Here is an 8,814-nt window from a genome sequence, read left to right on the forward strand (position 1 = left end):
TTTCTTAAGGATAAAGCCATTAACAGCAAAATTAGTAACAGATATCTCTCACTGATTTTGGCTGTTTCTCTCCAGCAGTTTGCAGTGATTCTTGTGACCTTGGAATCTAAACACCGCCTGCCACATTCTGGTCAAAATCAGAGGCACGAGGACAGGAGGGATGCAGCCTTTGAGATGTCACACAGGAACAGCAGCAAGGAGGAGGCCAGATAGCTACGGTTTTCATAAATATAAGGGGACACATTCACCTTGCATGTGTGAACATTTGAAGCTCTTTCCACGGACACAGTATTACACAGACACTGGTTACATTCTGTCCTTCAGACTGTTTTTTTTGTTTTGGATTTTCCCCCCCCCCCCAGGTTGACAAATCTGGAAAGTCCTGTCTCTATTAAAACATAGTCCATCCACCACCGTCAGGGCTGGGAGTAGGTGGGTAACTCACAGTCTTGGTTGAGTCTCTGGTCTGTTGGGTGGGATAGTACAGGGCAGGAGGGATTGGATGTGGATGAACAAGTGTGACAGTGATAATCCTCCCACTCTAGTAGATTCATCCGCAGGAACTCACAGATTTTTCTCTGCTGTTTTTTGACTTTAAAAGGACATTAATTAGTCATTTCGCCATCATTTGAATAAGTTTGAAATGTTGGATGTCTCTGTTGTCCCTTCTTCCTCAGAGGGAAGGAAAGAGTCTGGGGCAGGATTCCTCATTTCGGAAGGAGAATGTGATCACATGGTGAACCCTCTCTGGATTCTGGCTGGCCGGGGTCTTCCTTGGATTTTACGAGTTCAGTATGTTTTCTGTGACAGTGCTGCCTCCACCACTGATGACAAAGCTCCGAGAATTGGACACTACCAGTGCTGGGGCCAGCTCCTCGGGGCTCTCAGTCTCCAGCTGGCGGCGGTCCCCACCTGCAGGCCCTTGGAAGTCTGATTCCTGCCGAGTCAGTTCTGAGCTGCTCGCCTCCCTGCGCTGAAGGGGGAGCAAGGCCTGACGTCTGCTGAGCGTCTCGTTGCCTGCCTGGGCCTCCGGGGAGTTCAGGTGTGCGGGGTTCCTGGGGGCCATGGCGTTCTTCTGAGGCTCGTCGAAGCTCAGCGAGAAGGTAACCGTGCCGCTGCCGAAGATGACCTTCTGCTTGCATCTGGGCTGTTGGGGTGTCTGCTGCTGGGGTTGCAAGGTCAAGGGCTGCCCCGGCTGCGTCAAGGCCGGTGGCTGGCCGGGCTTGTGCCTGTCGGGCTGCGGGAAGGGGTCTTCGCTGTTGCTCTTGCTGCTGATGGAGGAGGACGGGGTGGAGCCCGTGGAGCCGCCCAGGCTGTTGGACCGCTTGCGGGATACGTTGCTGCGGCGCAGGGTGGCCCGGGCGGCCACCTTGAAGGCGTGGGCGGCCGTGCTGCAGCGCACCTCCTCGATGGTGTTGCGGGAGGGCTTGAAGAGAATGATGTAGACCTTGTTGAAGAAGATGCAGGCCAGCAAGCCGAAGCTGGCCGCCAGGATAGCGATCACCTCCACGGCCGAGACGAACTTGCCGTAGGTGCTGGCGTAGGCCGGGATGAAGGAGATCCAGACGATGAAGAAGATGAGCATGCTGAACGTGATGAACTTGGCCTCGTTGAAGTTCTCCGGCAGCTTCCGGGACTTGAAGGCGAAGAAGAAGCAGATGGCGGCCAGCAGGCAGGTGTAGCCGATGAGGAAGCCCAGGGCCATGAGCGAGCCCTCGTGGCAGGTGATGAAGATGATCTCGTCCTCCAGCTCGTGGTTGCGGTAGCTCGAGGGGGGCGCGGTGTAGAGCCAGATCACGCAGATGACGATCTGCATGAAGGTGCAGAGGAACACCAGCAGGAACTGCAGGTTGAGACCCCACCACTTGCGGTGGAAGCTTGTGGGGATCTTGGCCTCGAACACTAGGAGCACACGGTTGGTTTTCACCAGGATGCACGAGATGCAGAGCACGAAGCTGATGCCGAAAGCTGGCTGCCGGAGGCGGCACGTCCAGTCCTGGGGCTCCCCGATGAAGAACAGGGAGCTGGAGAAGCAGCAGAGCAGCGAGAAGAGCAGAAGGTAGGAGAGCTCCCGGTTGGTGGCCTTGACGATGGGCGTGTTGCGGAACTTGATGAAGACCCCCAGCACGAAGGCCGTCAGGAAGATGCCCAGCACAGCAAAGAGGGTGAGTGCGATCCCAAAGGGCTCTGTCCATGCCAGAAACTCGATCTCCTTGGCAATGCAGGATGTGTGGTTCTCATTGGACCAGAAGTCATCAGGGCACTTGTCGCAGGCGCTTGCATCTGTAAGATGTTACCGTGAAGGGTTAGTTATTGTGTGCAGACGTGTGCGCGCGCATGCAGTGTGTGCACACGTGCGTTTGTGTGCATGCAGTGTGTGTGTAGGTGACTGTGCATGCAGCGTGTGCACGTGGATGTATGCATGCAGTGTGCTCATATGGGTGTGTGTATGCAGCAGTGTGCATGTGTGGGTGTGTCCATGCAGTGTGCAAATATGGGTGCAGGCATGCAGTGTGTGCATGTGAGCGTGTCTATTCAGTGTGCATATATGTGTGCATGCAGTGTGTGCATGGGTGTGTGTGCATGTATTGCAGACGGTGCACAGGCTGCCAATTTACAGTTTATTGATTGATGAAGTAACTGTGGGCTTTACACTATCAAAGAATACAGCAAACCCTGACTTATGTTTAATAATGTACTTAGTTAATTTCATATGCTTTTGATGGCTCTAGTAATGACTGTCTTTTGTACGTTGCCATGGGGGGATGCATATTTCCACGAATAGCACTTGCTGATGGTTTGTATTAGAAATTAGTCTTGCTGGACAGGGACTGGCCTTCCCCTTTACTGTGTGGCACAGTTCATCAACTTTTCACAGAGTGGTTCAAGTCAGCCTACTTATTTTGGGTGAGTGGATGGGCTTCATAGACATGTTAGGACAGAAAGGTTTCCTTGAAGATGAAAGCAAAGAATCGCACGCTATGACAGTAGCCATCCCCACTAAACATTTATGGGTTTTTAGTGAGGGGGCTGCAGGCTCAATAAAGGTTTGCTCTGTTTCTGTTATGTCACAGGCAGCACGTGATACTGAGGAGTGAGAGAGGGGAGTCCTAGTCTGGTCACTTGCCTGGACATTTACTGGCTGTAACCTGGGTTAGGTTCCTTCATCTCTTGGAGATTCGGGGTCCCTCATCTATGAAACATACACAGTAATTACTGCATGATGTGGTGTAGGAGAAATGAGATAATAATGGCAATTATTATTTAAAATAAAATAAAACAAAACTGGTATATTCCAATATACCAGTCATGGTTTTATTTAACAAACACTTATCTAGGATTTACTATGTCCTTCATCAATACTAACTCATTTGACTCTTAAAAATCCATAAAATAAGTTTAATTATTATCCTCACTGTCCAGATAAATCTGAGGCATAGGAAGAATATATAAGATAACAGATGTACAGTCAGGAATCCAATAGATAATCTGTAATGGCCTGTTAACTCTAGAGCTTGAAAAAGAACTTGTAAAGTTCTTATCAGGGCTTCTGATAAGGAATAAAGGAAATATTGAAGAGGAGAACCAAGATTAGAAGAAGATAAATAGAAGGGGTGTTTGTAAGGATTTCTATGTTTTCAAACCATGGGTGACCCCGCTGTTGTAGAAATTCTGTTGGCATAGCTTCCAGCATTACACAGCATGCAAACCACCATGGTGTGGCAAACTGACAGACAAGCTGTGGTTATAGGAGGAAGATGACATTTAATATTGTAGTTTATGCCCCCTCAGTGCCCAGCCAGCACAGAGCTATGCTCAGACACAGTCGAATTAAATGAGGAACTATGCTAAGCATCATCTAAGCCCGCACTTTCAGGGGACCAAGCCCTGCACAGTGGGCCTGCATAGTGTGCACCAGGGACAGGTCCTCTACCTGTCTCATCACTGTACTCCCCATCGGGACACTCCACACACTCAAAGCAACAGGTGGGCTCCCCTTCAATGATCCCTTTCCTGGTTCCTGCCAGGCAGTCTCGGCTGCAGTTGGAGAATGGCACCTGGAGGACAGAGAACACAGCATGAGAGGTACAGATAAGGGACTGTCTTGTACATAGGCAAGAGGCAGAACTTTGGGCACAGGCCTAGTGTGCTGACTCCATAGCCACTTGAAATACAGGTCCTTGTGCTGTTCACTGTGTGAGGGAGAAACACCTAAGGGCTGCACACACACATCTATGGGATTCCAAAATAATTTCTTTTTGAATCTACACAGTCTGCACAAAACCTGCATGGATAATTCTCTGCAGAACACTCCTCTCCATGTACCAGAATGAGACACCTGTGAACTGACTATGGACTCAAATGCTAGAGACACAGGAAGAGCCACAGGATTGTGGACCCACATACAGAAGGACCAGCCCACGCAGAGGTCCTGACACAGATATAATGTTTGAACACGAGACTCTGAACTTTGCAGTGGGCGTACTTCCTGCACTTTTATTTTAGGTTTTATAGTATGGCCCCTGAGATACTTGCAGCAGCAACCCAGTGAGGAAGGCTGGGCACGGGCATCCTAGTCTCAGTTTACAGAGGAGGCCACCAACTTGTCAAAAGTCATTCCATCACTCCATGATGTCAGCAGAGGGACAGACCAGGAGGACTAGCATTGTTGTTTTCTGGATTTTCCAGAGCTCTTTTGTTTTCTGTTTATCTTGCATTCAGTGGCTAACTTGTGTGAGTCAGTCTCAGATGACTACACACCACGTTCAGCGTCTCCAAGCTCGGGATCATTCAGACACGTGCCAGAGGAAATGTGGGGGTGTGTTCACATCTATGTGTGAGTGCTACCCACCCACCTCCCCTCACTGCACAGGGGATGCTGCTGAGCTTCTCCAACCCCCCACGCCCCCCACCCCTCCGACTGATTTCTAAAACAGGAGGCTCAACAGTTTTTAAGGACTGGCTTCCCAATCAGCAGTGCTTTGTATGCATGTTGGATGATTTTTCCACTCTGTAGCACCGATGACTTGAAAGCATTCATGCTTGTCTCAGCTTTGGATTCAACTATGAATCAAGCACAGATGCACACTTCAGTCCTCTCGGTTTCCTGGGTCAATATTACATCACAATGTCCTAGTTTTATAGGGTAATTTCAGCGAGACAACAAGCCTGAACAACCCCAAAGCATGAAATCAATCACATTAAGCTTTAATTATGATTGCTTTTGATCCAAGTCCACTAACAGGGCACCTGGTATTTGCCAAATCTGAAACAATAATGTGGCAGGGCCCTAATTGCCATGTTTAGTTAAGTACATCAGCTGAGGGGAAGCTCATTTATCAGATGGGGCTTATCTGGTCCTAGGACTGAATAATGAGGAACAGCTGGGTTTTTCTTTTTAACCTTTTCATGACCAAATTATCTTCTGCTTTGATATTCTTTTTGTTGTCATCGATGTTGGGAGAAAATTGTTTTGGAGGTAATATATCAATGTTGATATAATCATGTGAGACACGTATGTCGCAAGTGGGTTTGGTGGTAGGATTCGGGAGATGAGGCCCATTTCTTCAGATTCTTGCAGTTGTACAGATTCTCTCCAGGTAGCAGCATCTTCTACAGCTGGGATATTGTTATGCATTGTCAAGTAGAATGTGATTCGTAGGGATGGATTACTGCTCTGAACCTGGCCACATCCTGAACCAAGCTCACCATCTCTGACACACTTGGCCCCATTGCTACAGTTCAAGTTGACTTGAAGACAGTGGTTTTGGTCTTGCCTCGTTGGAGTTCCTGAATAGAAAATGGTTAATGTGCTTTTAGCTGCCAAAGAGTAGCTTGGAAGGTCCAGTCCACTCACAGGTGGCTCAGAAGCTCTACTTCAAAAATGTCATCCAGTGAAAACCCTTTGCAGCATTTCTACTCTGACGCTCATGTGGCCACTATGAGTTGTAATCAACTCAACAGCAGCTGATAACTTGCTTCTTTCTTACTTTGGCTTTGGAAGAATGATTGTCTGTTTCTCCCTAAAAAAAGGTTTCCCATCAAGGCTTAGGCCTCTTGAGTGAGTGATGATGGAATAAGAGCAAAGCGGCGTAAAAGCTTTGCTAGGAAGTTGCAGGATTCTAGTTTAATTCTTCCTTTGTAATTACTTGCCTATGGATCACTTTAGTCTAAGATTGCTTAGTTATCATCAGACATATCTAGGTGTTCAAGAGTAAAAGAATCTAATCTACAAGTTTATTTCAATGGTTACAAACTGTCAGAAAAAAGCTTGCATGCTTTGTTTCATGTGCATTGAATGAAACGCGTATATATTAATTTTCAAAATAAAAAAAAGCCTTGCTAGGGTGAAGTTTTGACCATAACAGGTGTCCAAACCTCTTTATCTTCTCTTCTAGATCTTTTAAGCTAGAGGATTCCAATCTAGAGAAATTGTAGGTCCCCAAAACGGCTTCTCCCTGAGGGCTGGAAGGTGATGATGCCCTGACCTGAGTTGTATGTAGCTCAGCATGGACATACCTGAGGTTTGGTGGTGTTTGAGAGTCTCTGCCTTAAGTTTTATATTTTCCAACGTCCCAGAACTTATAAGAGCTGAGGCCAGCAAGAATATGGCCACCATTGAGATTGACAACTACTTGTTTTTAATCAGAAAGGGTGTTGCACGTTAGTGGCTGCTTTCTCTCTGTTTTTAACATTATAGTCTAAGTCAGCTTATTCTGTTAAGGTAATAAGCAGAATTTACAAGCAGGATGTGTGGCCATCATTGCATATTACATTTCTGCTGATTCACTGCAAATGCTATTAATCTTATGGCCTAACTTTGTTGATATTTATTTAGGATTTATGCATCTATGCTTACAAACAAGATTGGCTTACATAAGGCATTCCACAGCATTGAAGACCTGAGCCCTTTCTACCTCATTCTTCTTCCAGAGTTAGTGTTGGTCTGTGGTCCTTGATGTATGGTGTACAGGAAGCAAGATGGAGAAAAGGATGAATAGAGAATAAAAGATATTTGCAAAGATTAATTTCTTTTTTAATTGATATTTTAATGAAAGTTTATAGAGAACTTGGATTTCCATTCATTCACTGTTGCACATTTTCCTCCCTGCCCCCCACCCCCAATTTGCTTTTTTTTTTTTTTAGAAAAAATGAGTTCTTTCCATTGAAACAGATGAGGGAGAGAACAGTTTAAAAGCAATATATTATAGAGCATTGTTATTATCATAAGAGTCCAGAATGAAGGTTGCAGAGTGGAGTATACTTGGAGTGGGGGTGGGGAGTGCAGGGGGATTATATACCAATGAAGGAATTTTTCTTTTACTTTTCAAAGAATGAACTGGGGGTGGGGGTGGGCAGAGAGAAAAGTGCAACAATGAATGAATGGAAATCCAAAATCTCTGTAAATGTTCATTGAAATTAATAAAAAAAGAAATTAACAATGATATACTGTTAAAAACAAAGAATAAGAATAAATATGATAAGCATGTGAAAAAAAATGAGTTATTTCATTGTTATACATTCTTCACCCCCACCCCCTCCGCCCTTTACTATGCAGCTCTTATTCTGGACTCTTGTCATGCCAATAATACCTAATCATATAGTCCTTATATACAGTTCTCTCCCTTGTCTGTTTCAATACTGTGTATATTATTTGTCCCCTCTTTTTTTCGTTTCTCCCCAACCCCCATATCAGTCCTGTTTTATTACAGTGGCATTATACAGTATTTGTCCTTTTGTGACTGAGTTATTTCACTCAGCATAATGTCCTTCATGGTCACTCATTTTGTATAATATTTCATGAGCTCTTTGTTTTTCAGTGCTGCATAGTATTCCATCGCATGAATATTCCACAGATTCTCTAGCCATTTGTTTGTTGATGGGTACTTAGGTTGTTTCCAATTCTTTGTTATTATGAACAAAGCAGCAATAAACGCGGGTGTGCATATATCTGCCTGGGTGGCAGTTCTGATTTCTTTAGGGTATATTCCCAGTAGTGGAAATGCTGGGTCAAATGGTATTTCTATTTCCAACTTTTTGAGAAAGCACCATACTGCCTTAAAGAAAGTCCCCAGAAACTATCACTTAGCATTGCCACCTATATCCTATTGTCTAGAATTTGGTCAGGGATCCCTACTTAGATGAGGAGGCTAGAAAGTCTCTTTACTCTAGGTGATCAACTGGACCATAGAAACAGAGTTCCATTATTTATTAAGGGGTGGAGAGAACAAATATTAGAGACCTCTAGGAATCTCTAAGGAGCTGTGGTGGCGTAGTCTACAGTGAGTTGTTCTGTTAATCCAAAGGCTGTGAGCCTCCAGGCGTTTGAATCCAACAGCAGCTTCATAGAAAAAAGATGAGAAGTCTTCCCATTTGTGATTCATAGCCTTGGTGACTAGATGGAAGGTTGCTATGAGTCTGAACCAACTCAATTTGTTATGTGCCATCAAGTTGCCTGTGACTCATAGTCACATACATAGCCTATAAACAGACGCTATGTATGATAGCTCTGAACTCTGTCCTGTCATGTGCCAGTCTTACTGTCTCCGATACATCTAACCCCATTACCCCAGTCACTGAGTCAATCCACCTCATCTGGAGTCTTCCTCTCTTGTGCTGTCCCTCCACCTCCCAAGCATGATGTCCTTCTCCAAGGACTGGTCCCTCCTGGCCATGTGCCCAAAGTATATGAGATGGAGCTTCAAAATCCTTGCTTCCAAGAGTCTGTTCTATAAGGAGTTGGGCTGCTAATCCAGAGGCCACACCTCTCTCACAGTTCAAATGTGGAAACTGCTCTGAAGGCAAAAGACAGGC

The 8,814-nt window shown here is 45.7% G+C and overlaps 1 protein-coding gene across 2 annotated transcripts in view; it reads right to left on the reverse strand.

Moving 5' to 3' along the window:
- Window positions 1–667: 667 nt before the first annotated feature.
- Window positions 668–8,814, reverse strand: part of CASR (calcium-sensing receptor) — a 72,522-nt gene continuing 64,375 nt past the window's right edge. The window contains exons 5-6 of one of the 2 annotated variants that reach the window (XM_006884238.1): window positions 3,935–4,058; window positions 668–2,283 (exon numbers count right to left, since the gene is read on the reverse strand). In XM_006884238.1, the coding sequence (XP_006884300.1) occupies window positions 782–2,283; window positions 3,935–4,058 (1,626 nt within the window). In that variant the 3' untranslated portion in view covers window positions 668–781. Of the gene's footprint in view, window positions 2,284–3,934; window positions 4,101–8,814 lie in introns of both variants that reach the window. The other variant, XM_006884237.1, reaches the window with a different exon arrangement.

The sequence above is a fragment of the Elephantulus edwardii genome, unplaced genomic scaffold (genome assembly GCF_000299155.1).
Source record: "Elephantulus edwardii isolate Elephantulus edwardi_28Jun2011 unplaced genomic scaffold, EleEdw1.0 scaffold00032, whole genome shotgun sequence".
Lineage (NCBI taxonomy): Eukaryota > Metazoa > Chordata > Mammalia > Macroscelidea > Macroscelididae > Elephantulus > Elephantulus edwardii.